Source organism: Microcebus murinus, chromosome 5, assembly GCF_040939455.1.
Source record: "Microcebus murinus isolate Inina chromosome 5, M.murinus_Inina_mat1.0, whole genome shotgun sequence".
Lineage (NCBI taxonomy): Eukaryota > Metazoa > Chordata > Mammalia > Primates > Cheirogaleidae > Microcebus > Microcebus murinus.
This window is the reverse complement of record NC_134108.1, coordinates 66,766,484-66,789,921: the sequence shown is the minus strand read 5'-3', so window position 1 is coordinate 66,789,921 and position 23,438 is coordinate 66,766,484. Positions and strand designations below refer to the sequence as shown.

The 23,438-nt window shown below is 34.6% G+C and overlaps 2 protein-coding genes across 3 annotated transcripts in view; one reads left to right on the top strand and one right to left on the bottom strand.

Annotated features, from left to right (window-relative positions):
* Positions 1-23,438, bottom strand: part of RNGTT (RNA guanylyltransferase and 5'-phosphatase) — a 269,902-nt gene that overhangs the window by 103,433 nt on the left and 143,031 nt on the right. For both annotated transcript variants that reach the window (XM_012750902.3, XM_076003118.1), the window contains exon 13: positions 13,350-13,450. In XM_012750902.3, the coding sequence (XP_012606356.1) occupies positions 13,350-13,450 (101 nt within the window). The remainder of the gene's footprint in view (positions 1-13,349; positions 13,451-23,438) is intronic.
* On the top strand, positions 16,152-18,195 carry LOC105863601 (single-strand DNA endonuclease ASTE1-like). The gene is given in 2 exon segments (XM_076003117.1): positions 16,152-18,038; positions 18,040-18,195. Coding segments are annotated over 2 exon segments (2,043 nt in total).

The following is a 23,438-nucleotide window of genomic DNA, read 5'->3' as shown; positions in this document are numbered from 1 at the left end:
ATTCTGATTAAAAACCTATGTATCCCCATCTGAGAAAAATAAAGAACAGATGAATCTGAAAGTGAAAATGAAGAAAAGTGGCAGGCAACAAATCTTACAATATATAAATCCAGTTAAAATTTAAATTGAATAATAGTAAACTGACTAGAATGTGCAAGATCCCCGAAAAAAAAAATTCTTGAAATAAAAGTTGCATGCATGGCTATAAGAGAATTTCTAAAAAATAGCCTAGAAGCAAATCTACTATGATGTTTCAGTAATACCTGTAGAGATTGAGTTGGGGAGAATATACCAGTAAATATTCCAATAAAACCTAGGGGACAGGAGTGGTGAGAATAAAAGCATTCCAAAGATTTCATCTAAAGAAAAAGGTAAAGTACAGAAAACATTCTAAGATTCTTATATAATGGAGAAAGAGGACAAAAAGAACATCATGGTAGGAGAAAGAGTATCTTATTTTCAAATAATAACAGAAATATGTCTGATTATAAAAATAAAGAAAGGAAAGGTAACTAATAATATAATGGAAAGTTAATATAATTTTCCAGTTAACAAGGTCTCCAATTAATACCAATGTGGTCACACACAAAATTATTTTTTATAAAAGGAAAATTAAAGGTGAAGTAAACATAAATTAAGGTAAAAGAAATAAAACCACATACCTTAGTACAATAATTTTGAAGGGACTAAATTATCTTGTTGAAAAATCAGATGCTATAGGTTGAATTAAATAAAGCAATCATATTTTCAAGAACACATTTAAAGTAATGGAATTTTCCCAACAAAAAATTTTGATGCTTGAAAAGAATGAATATATTGACTATATACAAATTATACTTTATCACCACATTCTTAAAAGATATCTACAGAGTTCAGTAAGATGACCTTAAATCAAGAAAAGTGAGGGAACATGGCTTAAGGTTTACTCTAGTTTGTTCATTTGGAGATAAGCGCTAGCAATATGGGAAAAACTTTCCATAGTGAAAGCCACAGAAAATAATAGATGGAAAGGTCAGAGAGGAGACATTGTTAGCTTTTTATGACTCTTGTATCCTCAGACTAAAACAAAGAAAAATTACCTAATTTAATTGTAAAAAAAATTATCTTTAGGAAGCCATCTTCCAGGTTTAACTAACATCACCCATGCTATATTCCTACGCTATCAACTGATTTCACAAAAATCAGTTAACAATGGCAAAAAGATAACCAACAAATTCAAGAGAAAGCAAGCAGAAGAGGCAATATTAGTATTAATATCAAACTAGGAGGAATTTAGGATTAAAGGCAATAAAAAGAATAAAGGGGTGCATGATATAATAACAAAAAGCATGATATAAGGGGCAGAAATATCCACTGTAAATGTGCACAAATCAAACAACACAGCATCTAAATATAAAGTTATTAAATATTCAAAGATATGTTATTCAATGATAACATAAGATTTCAAGCATCTCTTATATGGGGCAGAACTAGTAAAGGGAATAAAGGAATTGACTAATACCAAAAAAAAAGACAATTTCATAATTACCAAGAAAATGTTATATTCCTTAAATACTGAAAATACCTATATTGTTGTTGATACATCCAAGGAACATCTAGAAAAGTTAATACATGATGCCAATGACAAGATTAGTAAACTGTTTTAAAAAGATTTTACAGGCTAGATTTTCTGATTAAAATTCCAGTAGGAATAAACAACAAAAGGAACAAAATGTGTCTGGTTGAAAAGATAAAAGATAGATTTCCAAATTATACCATAAGATTTCACCAATATTTAAGCTTTTATGGGGCAACCATGAAATTATATCTTTCACAAATTAGTCCTGAACTCTTTTTCAGAATTTTCTAACCTCAAGCTCCAAAACCAACTTTTACTCCTATCTTTACATATTTAAGTAACAGCCTTAGGCAATCTCCATCTGTCATGTAAGCATTTTTTTTGTTAAGTTTCATCAGACACATGATTATTTAACTTATTTAAAAGATCTCAAAACTATTTTTAAAGGGATGTCAAATCTGTTTTCCCTTACTATACCTCAAATTCAGTTACCTCAGATTGTTCTTACTCATTTGATACTCTGTGCCCCTACACTACATAATTTAAAAAGCTCAAGATGCTCCCTCCTTATAAGGTAGAGGAAAACAAAAAGCCCTTAAGTGATGAATATTTGGCAGAAGTGTTTGTGAATTGTTCCATAATAATTAAAAGCTTTTGTGTGATAAGAAATTACAAACTTAATTTTATAACTGCTGTGATAACTGTAATTCAGGAATTCAATTTAGAAAATATTCACCAAATACATTCCAGTGCCTGGTACATAGGAAAGAACAAATGTTCAACAAGGAAAGGGATAGCCAAGAAATACAGGAGGCAAGCCTCTCACAGATATTATACTTTTGTTGAAAGGTGTCTACTGCTCCAGGTAGTAGATGACCCTCCTGAAATTATATATAACATTTTGTGTATACGTTCTTTAGACTTTGTTTTATGATACTGAGAAATTTGGATAAAATAGAGCCCCTTTAAAAAACACAGAATGTTCCACATTGGGGATTAATGTTTCTTCATTATTAGATTCAATCTAGATATCCATAAACAAAATACTAGGTAACTGAAACACATAATGTCCATTTTATCATTACTGTTGATGATAATTTTGATAAGCCAGTCAGGGGTTGTTCAATTTCTCAACTGCCTAGTTACTATTTTTTCCCCTTGCAAGTTATAAGCTATCTAGAGAAAGACATTTACAACCATGATAATATCCTGCTTATAATAAAAATTTCTCTCCTAGGCTCAGCATCCATTGATTATTCCTGCTTGCGCCAATCTTTACTATGATGGTGGCAAAATAACTTTCCAACTCTAAGACTCCTTCCACATTTATCAGATTTCTACTAAAAGCTAAACCACTTCTTCTTAGTATTATAAGTATGAACTAATGGATTCTCATTTTTAGCAATGTATGTAATTCATTATTGCCCTTAGGTGCTGACATTGTCCCAAATTTGGCCAGTGGAAACCACTTCTAGTGGGTTCCTTTATCTTTGACATACCCTTTCTGGGGGGATGAACGGTATACTTTCCCACTTCCTGGCATAAGTAGATGTTCTGTGTTTATCCTGCATTATTCCTACCCAGTCCTAGAACAAAACATTTCTCTGAGGACCTCTGGTTATTTTCAATGAGGAATGGTATTAGACACCAATATTTGGTGTTAGAAGTGCTCGTTATTGCTAGGGTGTCTTTGCTTTTAGGTCCTGTCAGTAGACACAGCTAGGAAATGTGTTTATGCATACGTACACATACATGCATGTGTGTGTACATATATACATATTCGATTATTCTAAAAATTCGAATCTATCCTACAGCGTTCTTCACTGCCATTCTCCATTTCATATTTGTATCTTCCTCTTTCCTCACTGAGAATGCTGACTCCCAACATTAATACTCATTTGTTCAATCCCATAACAACACTTCTAAAATAGTTTAGAACTTCTACACCCATAACACTGCAAAAAACAAATCTACTAAAAATGAGTTCGAGATTTGTTTGCAGTTCTCCCCAGGCCACCCCGTGTGAGAGGCTACAGTTGAACAGTGTATTCCTAAATTACTTGGGTTAGTTTTCCTCCCATAATCTTCCATGTGATTCAAAGTAGAAATTTAACTACTATACAATATTCCCAGAGATATCTACCAGATAACAAGCTTCTGATATCATAAATAAAAGGTATCAGAGAAATTGCAATTAAGGAAAACATACATTAATTGAGAACAAATGACACAAGCAAAAGGTTCTCAATATAAAGAATAGTGTATAAAAAGAATAAATATGAAAATTAAACTTCAAAGAACCAATTGATGAAAAAAAGTTCATATAAATATTTTCATAAATTAACAAGTGAAAAGCAGTAATTTGACTCTAGTGAGGTCATAAGCAGAAGTTCTAAAACCACATCCTTTTTTCCTGCTAGTTACTTGTAGACACTTTGATTATTATATTGACTTTTGGTGGGCGGCCAGGGAAAGATTTTCTGTAGGAAGTAGGGAGGATGAAATGACTGAGTTAGCAGTTTCTAATATCTAAGATCTAATATCTAAGCCAGGCAGAGGAACTGAAAAAAGGTCAGCCACAACTCCTCCTTCCGTCCCCAGGCAACACTGGAAATAAAACATAATCAAGAATGCTGAGAGTAGTACCCACACAAAAGACTGAAAGCCAAAGAGGTATTTATCTTAAAGAATGTTTGGGTGATGAAAGTATTTCCAAATAAGAGAGCAGTTATTATTAGCCATTTGCTAAATGATAAAAATACCCATTGTTATACATAAAAAATATGACCAGCTATATGCTAAATAGCTTCATTATTAAGCATTTTATATAATGATATTGATGATATTAGTGTTTTTATCTCCAATTTCACTTCTTTAAAATAATTTTTAAATAAAAGAGTTAAGCATTTCATTTCAAAATAGAGGCTGAGGGGGAAAAATAAAGAAAAAGGCTCTGCTCAGCAAAGTAATGAGACTTTGTCCCCTATACATTTTATTAGCTATATTCTTGCTGACTTTTGCAAGAACATTTTGTGGGGCCAGGTGCAGTGGCACATGCCTGTAATCCCAGCTACTGGAGAGGCTGAGGCTGGAGGATTGCTTGAAGCCAGGAGTTCAAGGTTGTAGTGCACTATGATTGTGCCAGTGAATAGCCACTGCACTCTAGCCTAGACAACATACCAAGGCCCCATGTCTAAACAGGAGGTTATCTACTTGATTAAACTGCAAATTTTAAAAAAAGAAGAACATTTTTTCAACATTTGGAATAATATTTTACCACGATAACCATTTTCTTCAGTATATTCTTTTTTATTTTATAAGACACACAATCTCACTATGTTGCCTAGACTGGACTCCCAACTCCTGAGCTCATGTAATCCTCTGCCTCAACTTCCTGAGTAGCTGGGACTATAAGGCCTGAGCTACTGCATCTCGCTGTTTCTACTTTTTCAAATTAATCTAAGCAAAAGGGAAAAAAACTACTCTAGTCAGCAGACTAAGAGGACTTTTTCAATAGAAGGCAAAGCTGAACCATGTAGTCGAGTCTACATTTTCTATTGTGCTTGCTATTAAGCTAGCATTTTTCAATTTCAAACACACACATCTTAGCTGGTCAATAAACCTGAGCCTCTTAATACAAAGGGGAGGCCAGATCCCCGTAAAAGACTCCCCAACACTACCACAAGTATAACAGGACTATGAATACCTGGCTAGCAAACTACGGTCCACAGGCCATATCTGGCCTGACATCTGTTTTTGTAAATAAAGTTTCATTGTAATACAGCCATTTGTAAATAAAGTTACATTGTAAAATAGCTATACTCATTCATATACATATTGTCTATGTTTGATTTTGCTCCACAATAGCAGAGTTGAATAGCTGAGACAAAGACTGCATGGATCACAAACCCTAACCTAAAATATTTACTATGCAGCTTTTCACAGAAAAAATATGCTGACCCTTGCTATAAATCTTCCAACTGTTATTTCAAAGGACAAGCAACATTTGCTAGTGGCCTTGGAAAAAAGACTACCCAGACCACTCAGGGATTACCAGACATTCACTTTAAACAGACACTAATTGCCAAGGACACAGAATGCCATCATGGTAAGTAAAACACAGAGCTTAGGGTGAGCAGGTGGGTTTCTGGCTCAGGTGTAAATGTAAGTGGGACACTATGTCCACAAATGCAATCTGTGGTTATATTCCAGTTACTGGACATACACATCGAAGAGAAATACTCAGCAACTGAAAGAATTTCCACATTGGCTCTCTGACCCATGGGATAAGGATCATTATGCTAAGAAACAACAAATGAAAGGCCCTTGCAACTTGCTCTCCCCACCAGAAGAATAAATCAAAAAGAATAATGCACCCCCACCAAGGGGGATACAGAGTTTAGTACTACCATCAAAGATTTAGAATGACTGTGGATTATCACAAATTTAATCAAGTTGTTATATTAATACCAATTGCAGCTTCTGCTCCAGATGTGCCATTTTAATGAAACAAATCAACGCAGTTTCTGAAATCTTATACATAACTATAAATTGGCAAACACTTTTGTCTCTATACCAACTTGAGGTACTAATTGCCCTTGCCTGGCATGACCAACAGTGTACCTCATAGGCAGCAGTGTATCTCACAGCCAAAATACAGTGTTCTTCTGCTTTCTGCTTTCATGGTATAATCCACAAAGACAGTGGTCTTTTTTTCTAATAGTAAATATATATTTAGCATTTGTTACTTAACATGCAGCAATCTAAATGTTTTGCATGTACTACCTTATTAAATTCCCACAAAAGGTAGGCACTAAATAGAGTTACAGAAATACAAGCAGAAGAGAAATGAAGTAACTTGAGTAGACAGTGGCAGAGCTGCAAATGAAATTCAGATGGCATAGTTCTAGAGTCCCTTTGCTTAGGAGGATCCACTACACTAGTCTGGTGAACAGAAGAGCTATTTTGTTTGCACATTTATCCCTTTGTCAACTGACAGATATTTGGGTTGTTTCCACTTTGGGTTATTACGAATAATGCTAAGAAGATTAATGTACAAGTTTTCGTGTGGACACATGTTTTCATTTCTCTTGGTTACATAACTCAGAGTGGAGTTGCTGGGTCACATGGTAAGCTTACCTTAAACTTTTTGAGAATCTACCAAACTGTCTGCCAAAATGGCCACATCAATTTAAAATCACAAGATCAATGTTAAAGTGTTCCAATTTCTCCACATTCTCACCAATAACTTGCTATTGTGTTTATTTTTTCAGAGACGGTGGTCATTTTGATATTACACAGAACAAACCACTGATCAGCAATACTGATGACTTTTTCCTTAGGCTTACTGAGACTGATGAGGAGGAAGTGTTATATAAAGTCCTTTAGCCATCTTAGTAAGAGACATGTGAGACAGAAGAGATAAAACCCAAAAAAATTAAGGAGCCTACCACCTAAGTAAGATTTCTAGAGATCTAATGGTCTGAGGCCTGTCAAGATAGCCTCTCCAAGGTAAAAGACAAGTTATTTATTATATTTGCACTATCTACTAATAAAAAGGGAGTCACAAAGCTTAACAACCACTGTGGGTTTTGGAGCAGAACTCCAACTTATTTACCAAGTAACCTGTTAGACTACCATTTTTAAGTCGGGATCAGAGCAGGAGAAAGCTCTATAGCAAGTCCAGGATGTAGTATAAGTGGCTCAGTACATCAACTGTCTTATTATAACCCAGTACATTAATTGTCTGGAGCCTCCAACAAGCCCCAATAGAAAAATTATAGCACAAATCTTTAGGGTTTTAGAGCAAAACAATGCCATTTCCTAAAGATCATTATTCTTTTGAGAAACAGATCCTGGATTACTACTGGGCCTTGATAAAGACTGAAGGATTAATTTTGTAAAGCAATCATGTGATGACCTAAGCTGCCTATGATGAACTGGATGACTAAAAGACTGGAGGAGAAGGAAGAAACCTGTTTTTTCCTGTTTGTAGCGGAGGTTTTTCTACCTTAGGGGTGGCAGTTGATTCCACTGGTACCAATTGGTTTTAATGAAGTTATTCTATAGCCATACAACCAACTTCATTGGGGCTCCTCTGAAACACCAATACCTGCTGGCTAGTATGCCCCCTTCCTCAGATGTCTGAACATAAAACCACAGGATCCCTCCTCCAAGATCTTGAAGCAAGAACACCAACTGGGCAGCAACCTTCTATGAACTCTGCAGAGCCCCCTTCACTCCTGTAAATTTTAATAATCCACTTTCATTGCTTTGTCCCTGCAGCTGTCTGCATGGTAGATGCTTCCTGTAGTGCTTACTTCCTCTGTAAGACTTTTTAACCTTTTCAGTTCTTCAGTAACTGACAATAATTCTTCATATTAAATTCATTCTGTCAGCTCTAAGAAACAATGGTGATATAGCACATCTTATATTTTCCTGGTTAGAGCTAGAACCCATACTACTAAGTGAAGTATCCCAAGAATGGAAAAACAAGCACCAGATATATTCTCCAGCAAACTGGTATTAACTGAGTAGCACTTAAGTGGACACATAGGTACTATAGTAATAGGGTATTGGGCAGGTGGGAGGGGGGAGGGGGGCGGGTATATACATACATAATGAGTGAGATGTGCACCATCTAGGGGATGGTCATGATGGAGACTCAGACTTTTGGGGGGAGGGGGGGAAATGGGCATTTATTGAAACCTTAAAATCTGTACCCCCATAATACGCCGAAATAAAAAAAAAAATTCATTCTGTTAAAATAATTGCTGTGGTTTATGTTTTTGGCTAGATCCAAACTGATACATCTATTAACATCACACAACTATGTGTGAATATGAAATGAAACAATGAAGTTGGATATTAGATCTCAGTTCAATTTCAAAGCTCTAAAAAATATCTTGTATCTCAACAGACCGGACCAATTTTTAAAAGATACTATTAGATACACACACACACACACACACACACACACACACACACACACAGATACTGATACACACACACACACACACACACAAAAAATATATATATATATATTTGGAGGCAGACAGAGTGTCACTCTATCACCCCAGCTAGAATGCAGTGGTATCATCACAGCTCACTGTAACCTCAAACTCCTGGGCTCAAGTGATTACCGTGCCTCAGCCTCCTGAGTAGCTGGGACTACAAGCCTGTGCCATAATACCCAGCTAATTTTTCTATTTTTTGTAAAGATGGGATCCCACTCTTGCTCAGGCTCATCTCAAACTTCTGACCTCAGGCAATCCTCCCACCTCAGCCACCCAGAGAGCTAGGATTACAGGCATGAGCCACAGCTTCTAGCTAAGATTTTTATAATGCTATTAGCAACTTTACTAGAAACACACATAGGAAGATACATGTATGCAACTGTATTTTACAAACACACTTTTACAGTAAAAAAGACAATGAATATTCCCAATTTTTCACTATTTTAAATGATGCTTCTAAAAAATTCTTATATACACTTTTTTGTATTTCTGCTTATATATACATTCCACCATTAATATCTCTGGATTACCTACTACATATGAGCCACCATGCTATGTACTAGGAATACAACTGTGTAGAAGACAATTAAGATCTCTCCTTTCATAAAAATTGAAGCATATTTTCTCAGGATATATAAACTACCTTATTGCTTACTAGAAGAGTTTTATCAATTTGCATTCCTACCAAACACCTTACTGAGAGTGCCTATTTGCTCACACCCTAATCAAAGGGGCATTACTGATATCTGCAACATGATAGATGAAAATTTAAATTTCACTGTTGTTTAAAAATGTATTTTTTGTTAGGAGGAGAAAAAAAATTTATATTTTCACAGAAATGTGTGGTTTCTTCATTCAGAGCACTTTTATTTTTACTTGATAATACAGGGTATGTTTGTAATCCATGACAACCATACATTTTCCTGAGGTTAAATTAATAACCATAACAATCAAAATAGTTATTAAAAAGTAAACATTTATTGAGTTTTGGCCTAAATTTACATGCATCACTGAATTCTCACAAAACCTCTTAAAGCAGTATTATTTTTGCGTTTTAGCCCACTACCTTGTAAAATCCACAAGAGCAGACTCATATTTACTTTGTTCGCCCCTGCAATTAACTATCAAGCATGAATAAATCTTCACAACAAATCTACATGATAAGCACCATCATTGTGGACATTTTACAGATGAGGATGCTGAGCCAGATTAAGTACCAAGACCACATATAGCAAGTAAGTAGCAGAACTGGAATTTGGTTCTGAGCAGTCTTGGTTGGAACTCATGTTCTTAACACCACTATACATACTGCCAAGGTTATTGTAAGAGACTTGTTACAAAAAACTCTGTAAGTAAAAGTTATGTGATTTTGATGGGTTCTTGCTCTCTAGATGTTTAACAGTTTATGATTAATTACACAAATAAGTTAAAAAATATATACACTTTAAAACAGAAAAGTTAACAGGGATTGGAATCAAACAGGAAACGAGTCACACAGAGAGCTGGACTTAAACTGTGCAGCAAGTAACAGGCAGAACTGTAGCAGTGGCAAGAAGGAAATATAGACTTTTAAATTTATTTTTAGTAAAACAACAAAATAATAGCAAACATTTAATGCTTACCACGTGCCAGGTTCGGTTCTAAATACTTTAAATATATTATTTGCTCATTTAATCCTTATAAAAGTCTTATTAGGCAAATTCCTATTTTATTGTTGAAAAACCTGAGGCACAGAAAAAAGTAATGTGCTCAGAATCACACAGTTAGTAAGGTGATTTCAACGCAGGTAGTCTGGCTCTAGAATCTGTGCTCTAAAATACTATGCTATACAAATAATAAGTGAATATCACTCAGCATAAGTCACTGACATTGTACTTAAGAGTTTACAAATTCCAGAGTACAGACTACCTCTGTAATTCTAGCTTTTGAATTGACCGTGGCTTTCGATTGCAGATTAGTTAATATAAAGTCACAATATTTAAAAAATAATGAATAGCTCTTGGATGAAAAATCTATATTGTATGTCTATAAAACGCAATACAATATAAATTGCTAAGATATACAAAAGTTATGTTAGGTCATGATAAATCAATGTTAAGTTAATATATTTCAAATTTTCCAAAGTAATAGGGAATGAAAAGAGCAAAGTTCAGATTTTAATTGCCATCAATAGGGCATTCAACAAAAAGAATAGGTTTTTCTATTTGTATCAAATTTCCATCTAACAGAAATCTATACTATTACCACTTTATTATAGCAGCTGAGTGAGACTCAAAACCGTATCTAGAAAGCCTAAGACATAATTAAAAAATAATAACAATAAATCACTGCAGACATTTTCAAAGACTGTTATTTATATTATACCTTTCAAGACATTCCACTCCATTTTAAGCTTTGTAGAAATATATGGAAGTGTAATCAAAAAAAAGAAAGTAGTGCATCTTATGGTGTTTTACTAGTTTAGTCCCACTTCACTAGTCCACGCTTATGATTCAGAGACATGGCACTCTCCTTTCACACTTACAGGCATATTTCTTACAGTGCTCTCTAACATAGTGAGTTGCTGGTAACCGTTAGATATAAGCTCATTTATTTAGTGAAAATTGTTGTAATGCATAACATTCTTTAGATTAACAAAACCATATTACTCTGGCTAACTGAATAGTTAATATAGTATATTTAATATTAAATATCATTTTTTTTAAACTGGTACCCTATACCCATGTTACATAAATTATGTACCTATACTGATGTAACTTGCATATTCCTATCTCAAAATCACCTTAAACAGTGGCATTTTGATGTGTTTTAAAGAGGTACTAGAATCAAAAGTAATTCAATTTTTTTGTAAGAAGACATACAAATAGGTAAAATTTTTAAAGAACAAAATATATTTAAAACACACTAAGAATAAAAGCAAAAGTGGGATAATAAACTATTGAACTGAATTACATTTTGCTATATTTAATTACAATAGGCAAGTGCAAGAAAAAAATCTTTTGCTACTAGAGAAATGGATATGCTATTTTTAACTACTACTACTAAAAATTATGATCTGTAAAAGGCAAAGCTAAATGATTTTTCAAATCTCAATGAAAGAATCAAGAAAAACATACAAAGGCTTATGCTCTTTAATCAAATAGTATAAATACAGCATTAAGCAAAATAGAAGATTAGTAACACAGCAATTTAACAAATTTTATTTCATACTTGAAGTCTTATTTTCCAAAGAAATATATTTATCTGTGTCTTTAAAAAAAAAAAGTTTGATCCCACCAGAATTGATTCCTCAGCCTCCACTGTTTGAATAGTAAGGTAGTGTTCTATAAGACACTTCCAGAAGAACATATCAAGCCTACAACCAGCTTGCATGATTATTGATGTATAGTTCCACAGTTAACTGGCAACCAAGAATATCTATACACCAGATATTTTCACAGGAAGAATAATCTTGAATGTATTATGTTTATCAATATTTATCCAACATTTAGATAAGAGAAATAATACTTTTGGAAACTACCCAAAAAATCATTTATATGTGTGTTTGTGCATGTATTCCACATTTTCCTATAGCTTAAAATGCATCTATGCTTGCATCAAAATTAGACCAATACAGAGCTCTATTTGGGGTCCCTAGATAATTGTTCTAACAATTTTTTTCCATTAAGTTCCAATGGCTAACTAATTTACAAACATTTAGAAATGTAAAATACTAAACACTCATTTTTTTTTGTATATCCCAAGTCATCAAATAATAAATACTCTATTTTTTGAAAACTAATAACCATATGCTTTATTAAACCCACTTCTTTATTTAGGATTCAATGTACAGTTTCTTTTCTTTAAGAATGCACAATCTTTAAGAGACTACTTTTAATCTTACAGAGTCTGGACTCCTCCTAATAATATTTCCTTCATTCCATTAGCTACACAAAAGAATACCTGTGTTTTACCTTTGACGAGTAAAAATAACTTCACAGCATACATTGATAAATTTTAATTTCTTTGCTAGCATTATCTTATTTACTTTATGATTTCCTTCATTCATCATTTCTTACTTTGTTATAATATATCTACTTGGATAAGAGGACTTAAAAACTTGTGGAACGAAGTAAAAAAAACAAGCCTTTAGAAAAATAATGAAAATGTTCATGCTAAAGCATCTTTAATCTAAAATAACCAAATAAAGTCATAAAAGATTAATCAATAAATGAAAAAATTAGCACTTAATGAACAATATGAATATAAATGAAAGTTAACAATTAAAACCCTACCCAACAAAAGAATGGATAAATGTTTGCTATATAAATGCACATATGAAGTCATTTCTTTCTAAGTAAAAAAGATACATTTCAATACATTTAATTATAATATCAATGATCATAGTTTACATTTATAATTCATTTCACAGGATTATTTTTGAGTAAAATCTATTTTGACTTTTACAATTTAATAAAGTTCACTTTGATATTATTAATATCTGTATTCTCTTTTTAGAAGGGGGGTTTCAAGACTAAAATTGGTAAAGTTTGAAAGATTCTACAAAATGTTAGCTGTTATAGGTAAAATAATCTGTGAAAATGAGATAGATGTGGGTGTATATATATATATATATACACACACACACACACACACACACATATATATGTAAAGTATACTGTAAAAATTTTTTTAAGTATTGAAAAGCATATGTAAGATATCCAGTAAACAATGAAGCCTTATATAGACATTATTATTTCATACCCAAATCATGAGAAACAAAAGTATATACTTACCCTTCTCCTCCAATTCTTGTTATTTTTAGACGAAAATCCACAGAATTCAGACTGGGAGGCTTCCACTTCAAAATATCATCACATCGACCAGGTTTATATTTCTAAAGTAAATTAAAATGATGATTGATAATAGTTTTAAAAAAGCTAAAAATAAATATACAATTTATGAAACATTATACTTTTTATTAAGCAAAATTACTACTTATTTTCCAGATATAATTTTTATCTTCAAGCAACAATGAGGCCAAATACATCTACTTTCTCATTGACGACCGTTCTCCTTTTCTTACCAAAGACATGTATGCATGTCTGTTTTAGTAGTAAGGTGGTCTTCTATGAGGTACTTTCAGAAGAACACTTTGGTGAAGTATCTGTTCAAATCTTTTACTACTCTTTTTATTGAGCTATTTGACTCATTACTGACTTGTAAAAGTTGCTTATATATTCTAGATAAATAGTCTTGGTTCATATATGTACTGGAAATATTTTCTACAAGTCTTTGGCTTTCCTTTTCATTTGCTTAGCAACTTCTTCGTTAAGAAGTATTAATAGGGCCGGGCGCTGTGGCTCACGCCTGTAATCCTAGCTCTTGGGAGGCCGAGGCGGGCGGATTGCTCAAGGTCAGGAGTTCAAAACCAGCCTGAGCAAGAGCGAGACCCCGTCTCTACTATAAATAGAAAGAAATTAATTGGCCAACTGATATATATATAAAAAAATTAGCCGGGCATGGTGGCGCATGCCTGTAGTCCCAGCTACCTGGGAGGCTGAGGCAGAAGGATCACTCGAGCCCAGGAGTTTGAGGTTGCTGTGAGCTAGGCTGACGCCACGGCACTCACTCTAGCCTGGGCAACAAAGTGAGACTCTGTCTCAAAAAAAAAAAAAAAAAAAAGAAGTATTAATAGGAGTAAAGATTTTTTATGTTAATGCAGTCAAAATTATCCATTTTGAAATTATATAATTTGTGCTTTTTCTAACCTATTTAAGGAATCTTTTTCTAATCTAAAATCTTTATAATTTTCCATTATGTTTTCTTGAAGAAATTTTATAGTTTAGGCTCTTATGTTTAGGTATATGACTCCCATAAGGCTTATTTATTTATATGGTATTAAGCAAAGGACTAGGTTCACTGGCAGATCGATATCAAACCAATCTAGCACCATTTGTTTAAAAAAGAATCCTTTCCTCATTGAAATTGCCTTGGTACCTTCATAAAAATTCAATTGTTTATCGATATAGTTCTATTCTCACTAATCTGTTGCACTGACACACAAGCAAGCCTTTCTTTCCGCTAACTGCACACTATCTCAATTACCTATAACTTCATAAGTTTTGAAAACAGTTTGTATAAATTCTCAAACTTTATTCTTTTTTCAAAAACACTATTCGCTAATGTAGCATTAATATTTCCACATAAATTTTAAAATCAGCTTGTCAATTTCTACGAAAAATAAGCCCACAAAGATTTTATTGAGGATTGTACTAAATCAACTGATTATGAGGGAAATGATTTCTTAATAACACTGAATCTTCTGATTCATAAATACTACAAATCTGTCCATTTACTTAGGTCTCCGTAAATGAATCCCAGCAACCTTCTGTAGTTTTCAGTATGCAGATCTTATACAACTTTTGTTAAAGTTATTCCTAATAATCCAGAATTTTTGGTGATATTATGGACACAAAAACTCAGTTTTGTTTCTATAAATAAAAATTTTTTAAAAAATAAAGAAATTAAAGAAACTTATAATACCATCTAAAGAAATAACATACTTATGAATAAATTTAATCAGGGAGGTGAATGATTGAAAACTATAAACATTGATGACAGAATTTAAAGAAAATCAAAAAATCGAAAGACATCATATGCTTAAAGATAGAAAGACTTAATATTGTTAAGGTGTCAATACTACTCAGAACAATCTACAGATACAATACAAACACTATCAAAATACCAACGACCTTTTTCACAAAAATGGAAAAGCCAACCTTCAAATTCATATGGAATTTCAAGAGGTCCTGAAGAGCCAAAACAATTTTGAAATAAGAAGAACAAAGCTAGAAGATTCACATTTTCTACTTTCCAAACTTACTACAAAGCTACAGTAATCAAAACAGTGTGGTACAAGCATAAGGACAGACATGTAGACCAACAGACTAAAGAGTACAGAAATAAACCCATACATCTATAGCTGATTGTTTTATTTTGTATTGTTTTGTTTTCACAAGGCTCTTATTTTTGGGTATATGACCCCCGTAAGGCCTATTTATTTATATGGTATGAAGCAAAGGACTAGGTTCACTGGCAGATGGATATCAAACCAATCTAGCACCATTTGTTTAAAGAAGTATCCTTTCCTCATTGAAATTGCCTTGGTACCTTTGTAAAAATTCAACTGTTTATCGAAGTCCATTCAATTGGGAAAGAATGCTCTCTTCAAGAAATAGTACTAGGGGGCTCCAGTGGGCTTCTGGTGGAGGGGTTCATCCTCTGCGAGGACAGAGCAGAATCAGCATCAGCCTCCATCCCTATACAAAGATCACAACCCTTGAAACCACTGAGCTTATGCTTTATAACACATGGGGAAAGCAAAATGACAATGAAAAAGCACTCAACTAGTGTTGACTGAGGATCTAGATAAGAATTCAGAGATGTTGGCATCCAGCATTTTTTATCTAATAAACACTTCATAACATTTGCTCTCGATTTAATGGTGGTGGAAGCAATGACCTGGTGCCTCATAACCAGCAGCAGTTGAAAATGCATTCTATTTTTTTAAACAGGCAATTATTCAGACTGTCTTCATGGGTATCCAAGGACTAATGAGTTTTGTGGAAGATCGCAGTAATGAATTCTTCACTGATTTGAAGTTGCGGGACACAAAAATTATCATTGACAGCTATGCTTTTTTCCACAGACTTTGTTTCAATTCAAACCTGGAGCTCCGGTACGAAGGGGACTATGATGCTTTTACAGATGTTGTACAAGAATTCTTTGAATCACTGTTTGCATGTAATATACATCCATATGTTGTATTAGATGGAGGATGTGACATTTCCGATAAAAAGCTTACCACTTTAAAGGATCATGCTAAAGAGAAGATCCAGACAGCCCATTCCCTTTCACTTGGTGGGGGTGGGGGTGTGTGTCCCTTACTCGTCCGGGAAGTGTTCATACAGGTTTTGATCAAGCTGCAGGTATGTTTTGTCCAGTGCTTTTCAGAAGCAGATCGGGACATTATGACACTTGCTAATCATTGGAATTGTCCTGTTTTATCATCAGACAGTGACTTTTGTATTTTTGGCCTGAAAACTGGGTGTTGCCCATTAAATATCTTTCAGTGGAGAAATATGAACACTATTAAGGGCACACAATACTATACCCCTGCTAAATGCTTTTCCCTTGACACGTTCTGTCATCACTTCAGCAATATGAATAAAGCTCTTCTACCTCTCTTCGTGGTGCTATGTGGAAATGACCATATTAATCTGCCTATCCTGGACACATTCTTAAGTAAAGCACGTCTTCCTCTTGGAGCTACCAGTTCTAAGGGGAAGAGACACCATCGAGTTCTGGGACTTCTGAATTGGTTGTCTCATTTTGACAACCCTACTGAAGCACTAGATAATGTTCTGAAATATCTCCCAAAAAAGGATGGAGAAAATGTTAAGGAACTTCTCTGCTGTTCCATGGAAGAATACCACCAGTCCCAGGTGAAGCTACAGGACTTCTTCCAGTATGGTTCTTATATCTGCCCAGACACCTTGAATCTGGGTTTACCAGAATGGGTACTAGTGGCTTTAGCTAAAGGCCAGCTATCTACTTTCATCAGTGATGCTTTGGTCCTAAGACGGACCTTTCTTCATACACAGGTGGAAAACATGCAGCAACCAAATGCCCACAGAATATCTCAGCCCATCCGACAAATCATCTATGGGCTTCTTTTGAATGTTTCACCACATCTGGGAAATGTGTCCTGAAATGCAGTGCCTCCTCAGCTTCTAGCTTTCAATGAAGTAGAAAAGATTAATAAAAATATCAAAACATCAATTATTGGTGCAGTAGAACTGCCCAAGGATCATTCTGACTTAAGCAAATTGACTGAGCTCTCCTTAGGTAGGTGGCAGATACTTCTGTTAGAAACCCTGAAAGTGACCATCCTGGAGCCAATTCCTACTTCATTGAAATTACCCATTGCTGTCAGTTGCTACTGATTGCAGCACACAGAGGCCAAAGCAAAGCTACATCATCTACAAGCCTTGCTGCTGGGGATGCTGATTGGGCCCTTGCATGGCATTATCAATAGCCCTGGTAAGGAAGATCTGCAGGAAGATGCTGCTAAGGTGTTGTATGAAGAGTTCCAAAGAGTGAAGGAGCAGACGCAGCTGGGTATGAGACTGGAGTTAGACACAGCTCACATCTTCTGTCAGTGGCAGTGCTGTCTCCAGATGGGGGTGTATCTCAATCAGCTTCTGTCCACTCTTCTCCCAGAGCCAGACCAAACTCGATTGTACAGCGGAAGCCTTGTACATGGACTATGCCAACAACTGCTAGCCTCAACCTCTGTAGAAAATCTCCTGAGCATGTGTCCCAAGGCTAAGCAACTTTACCAATGTCTATTCAATGCCACAAGGTCATATTCCCCTGCTGAATTATTCCTACCACAAGTTAAATCAAATTCAAAAAAAAAAAAAAAAAAAAAGGCAGAATAAACAGGGTACCACCTGGTCAAAGAACAGAATGGGAACTACCTCACATACCGGGTGTTGGTATGAGGGAAGCAACCGTTTTGGGCTCTTAATGGTTGAAAACTTGGAGGAACATACTGAGGCCTGTCAGCTTCAATAAACTCAGTCTCTATTAAACTAGATGTATAATTCTGACTTAAAATTTTTCTATTACCTCCCTTAAAACAATCAACTTTTTTCTTTAGGACTAACCCTGTTGAGGATAAACATCACAATAGATAATCTTTGAATTTCAAGATATTTTATATTCTGCTTTTAATAAATACAACCTGATTTTAAAAAAAGAAAAAAGACATAGTGCTGGGACAGCTGGATTTCTACATACAAAACAATTAAGTTGGACCCCTACCTCACACAATTATTAAAAAATTAACAAAAAAGATAAACAACCTAAATATAATAGCTAAAACCATAACAGTCTTAGAAGAAAACATAAGGCTTCATGATCTAGGATTAAGCAATGGGTTCTTATACTTCATAACAAAAGTGTGAACAACAAAAGAAAAACTAGATAACCAGGACTCGTGAAACTGAAAAACCTTTGTGCATTACAAAATATCATCAAGAAAGTGAAAAGACAACCTACAGAATGAGAGAAAATGTTTGAGTTATATATCTAATAATAATATCCATATACATTATATATAAATATATATACCTAGATATTTATATATTCCAAATATTAATATCTAGAATATACAAAGAATTTCTAAAACTCAACAACAAAAAAGAAAAACTCAATTTAAAAACAGTCAAAGAACTTCAATAAACATTTCTCCAAAGATGACATACAAATAGCCAATAAGCATAGGAAAAGATACTCACTATCATTAGTCATTAGGGAAATACAAATCAAGACCAAAATGAGATACCACTTCACACCTCTAGTGTAGCTATAATTTAAAAAAAAGAAGAAGAAAAAATAACAAGTGTTGGTGAGGATATGAAGAAATCAGAACCTGAATAAACTGCTAGTAGAAATGTGCAATGGTGCAGCCACTATAGATAAAAACTTGATGGTTCCCCCAAAAGCTAAATATAGAATTACCATATGACCTAGCAATTCCACTCCTAGGTGCACAACAAAAAATTTTAAATTTTTTAAATCCAAAAAATTTTAAATGGCTACGCCAACAGACACTTGTACGTCTACGTTCACTGAAGCATTAGTAACAGAAGTCAAAAAATAGAAACAGGCCAGGCGCGGTGGCTCACGCCTGTAATCCTAGCACTCTGGGAGGATGAGGCAGGTGGATCGCTCAAGGTCAGGAGTTCGAAACCAGCCTGAGCAAGACCGAGATCCCATCTCTACTAAAAATAGAAAGAAATTAATTGGCCAACTAAAAATATATATACAAAATATTAGCCGGGCATGGTGGCACATGCCTGTAGTCCCAGCTACTCGGTAGGCTGAGGCAGAAGGATTGCTTGAGCCCAGGAGTTTGAGGTTGCTATGAGCTAGGCTGATGCCACAGCACTCTAGACTGGGCAACAAAGTGAGACTCTGTCTAAAAAAAAAAGTAGAAACAATCCCAATTTACATCAACAGATAAGTGAATAAACAAAAAGTGATACAAAACATTATTTCAAAAGAAATGAAGTTCTAATAAATGCTGCAAAATGGATGAACCTCACAAGCATTATGCTAAGTGAAGTGAGACACAAAAGGACACATATTGTACAATTCTACTTACAAGCAATATCCAGACCAGACAAAAATCAAAGGAACAAAAAGTGGATTATAGGTTATGAGGAGGTAGGAGGAGGATGAGAAGGGGAATTATTGCTTAGTGGTTGCAGAATTTCTGTTTGAGGAGATAAAACAGTTTTAATAATAGATCATTAAATATGAAATGTCTGATTTTGAATCAAAATTGTAGCTTATTATATCTCAAACAAGAAACAGGGCAATTACTCAAAATATGCATCTAAACTATTGACACCATTTTGCCATCTTAACAGTCGCTTGCTTAGGCCAGCACCAAAGAAGCCTGGAGAGCAAGTAGCAATGAAATTCCAAAAGGCATTTTCCACAGCTTGTTGAGAATTGAATATTTTTCCTTGCAAGAAGTGGCCCCAAAGCCTGGAAGAAGTGGTAGTTAGTTGGTGCAAGGTCTGGTGAATACGGTGGATGACAGAGAGTTTCCAAGTCCAGCCTCTGTGGTTTGAGCAGCTTTGTTTGTGCGACATGTGGTTGAGTATTGCCTGCAGAAGGATTGGCCTGTCTCTACAGACCAATCTTAGTTGCTTAATCACAAGCATCCTCATCATTTCATCCAGCTGGTTGCAGTAGATATCTGCTGTAATCGACTGGCCAGGTTTCATGAAGCTGTAATGGATAATACCAGTACTGGACCACCAGACATTATTAGTTTATTTTGATGAACATTCAGTTTTGCACTGTGTTGCAGCATTTCATCTTTATCCAACCACTGTGACAAATACTAGCAATCAAAAAGCATCCATTTTTCTTCACACATCACAATATGGTATAGAAATGGTTCACCTTTACGTCATGACAGCAAAGAGAGGCAAGCTTCCAAATGGTTTGTCTTCTGATGTTTGTTTAATTCATAAGGAACCCATCTATCCAGCTTCTTTCCCCTATTTGTTTCAAATAGTCCAATATTCCAATATTTTTGGAATAGTAATGTCAAATCTTGCTGCTGACACGTAGTAGGTTGAGATGGATTCATTTCCACTACAGCTTTCAGCCTGTCATTATTATTGATCTCAGGTTGCCCATGGAGTTCATTTTCAAGATTAAAATCACCAGAATGGGCAGGGTGTGGTGGCTCACACCTGTAATCCTAGCACTCCAGGAGGCCGAGACAGGAGGATAGCTTAAGGTCAGGAGTTCAAGACCACCCTGAGCAAGAGCGAGACCCCCGTCTCTACTAAAAATAGAAAGAAATTAGCTGGACTACTAAAAATATATAGAAAAAATTAGCCAGGCATGGTGGCACAAGCATGTAGTCCCAGCTACTCAGGAGGCTGAGGCAGAAGGATTGCTGAAGACCAGGAGTTTGGGGTTGCTGTGATCTAGGCTGACGCCACGACACTCTAGCCCAGGCAACAGAGTGAGACTCTGTCTCAAAAAAAAAAAAACAAAAAAAACAAAAAAATCACCAGAATGGAACTTCTCAAACCATCGACATACTGTGTGCATTCATTAACAGTATCCTTTCGAAACATTTTGTTGGTATTTTGAGCTGTCTACACTGCACTAGTTCCATGACAGAACTCATATTTGAAAACAACAGTTAAGAATATAATATACACTAATTTTCCCCCAAGCCCTGTGTTTAAATATGAGTAAATATAAAATCAAATACATAATTTTTCAATGGAAATTTTTGTCCATTTATTTCCCCTAAGAAACTCATTAGGTAACACATATACTTCAGAATGATCACAAATAAGTGTCTTCAGAATGGCTTCGAATACAAGGTTTTTAGAAATGTTGGAACTGCAAAATTTTATACTTGTCAACCCATTAATGAAAAGAATCTGCTAAAAATTTAATCATTTTCCTAATAAAGCTTATTTGACAGAAATGTCACAGACCTTTTAGTAACAGTGGATCATTATATTAGTAAAAGGTCAAAGAGTAAAGAGAGAAGGGAGAATGGGTTGAAAAAAATAGCCTATGTAGTTTGAAAAAGGTTATCCCCTTCCTACCCCCACCCCATCTGCAAGCTCTGCCAAAGGGATTTCACAGTTACAGACTGTGGTGTTATGGTATATATATTGGTTTTTGTTCACGGTTCCTAGCTCATAACTCCTATAATCCTTGTTATAATGTTGGGGCACTTTAGGCCTCAGGAGCAAGCCTCAGGAGATAGAATCTATCTTTCTCTGACCTTCTCCTATTCTCCTATTTCACCTGCCCAAAGGAATGCTACACAAGGAGGCCAGGAAGAATCTAAATAGACAGGCCTTGCTGGGTTTAGAACATGTGCTTTTTGTTCAATCACTTTCTATATGGCTGCCCATTGTGCCTATGTAACAAAGCCTCCATGAAAATCCAAGAAGACTGGGTTTGGAGAGCTTCCAGATAGCTAAACATTAAGAGGTTCCTGGAGGATGGCACTCCCAGGGAGGGCATGGAAACTGTACACCCTTTCCCCCATACCTCACCCTATGCATATTCTTCATCTGTATCCTTTGTAATATCCATTATAATAAATCAGTAAAAGTGTTTCCCTGGGTTCCATGAGCCATCCCAGAAAATTACTCAAACCCAAAGAGGGAGTGAATTGTGGGAATCTCAACATGAAGCCAGTTAGTTGGTCAGGAGGTCTAGAGGCCCAGACTTGTAACTGGTGTGGGGTGGGGGGCAGTGTTGGGTACTGAGCCCTCATCCTGTGAGACCTAACACTATTGCCAGGTAGATAGTGTTCGAATTAAATTAGAGGACACCCAGCTGGTGTCCACTGCTCAGTGTGTGGGGAAGAACCCCACATTTGGTCATAGAAGTTCTCTTCTATGTTGGACTGCTGTAGAGTTTAGAAGAAAGCACAGTTTGGGAAGTGTTTTTCCCAAAGCACAGAAAAATCATCATATATTTCTGTTCCGTATTTATGTATATAAGTAACTATGAGTATGAGATCACTTAGAAATCAACATCAATCTAAGCTATTAAATTTAGAAAAGTTTAATGATGGTACAGTTAGTTTTAAAACATCTCATAATAAGCACCTATTGACAGATTTTTTAAAGTATTTTAATATGTAATTATATTTGCATAATAAATATTAAATATTCATATTCTCTCATCTGGAAATTAAGATTTGATGTTGTCTAATGAGAAAATGGTATATACTAATTCTTCTATTATATAGCAATAATTTAGAAACTTAAGTCATTCCTCATCTCATTGTACATAAAATCATTAATATTAATTTGAAATACTATACTTGATATTAGGAATTTTAAAGCAGCTTTATGACAATTAATGAAATACATGATGAAAAATTTTATAAAATGCTATTTTTTAAATCCTATAGTTCCCAATTGCTGAAAGCAGATTCAACAATGACATAGATTCCATGAGTAAAATATACTGAAATACCCACTGTCATGTAAATTCTACTTCAGCAAAAATTGTATCAATTTTGTGTCTATAAAAAATCTAGTAAAATACTCAATACTTAATAAAGAATATAAATAATAAGTTTTATAAAGAATTTTAAAACTTAGTTCAAAATGTTTTTTTCAGCTATAAATTTATTTTTATAGTAGAAAATTTAGGATTATGAAATAAGTTAAAGTAGCAATATTTATGAAAGATTGCATATAGCCATCATTACCAAAAAAAATTCTTTTTTCATGATCCCCAAA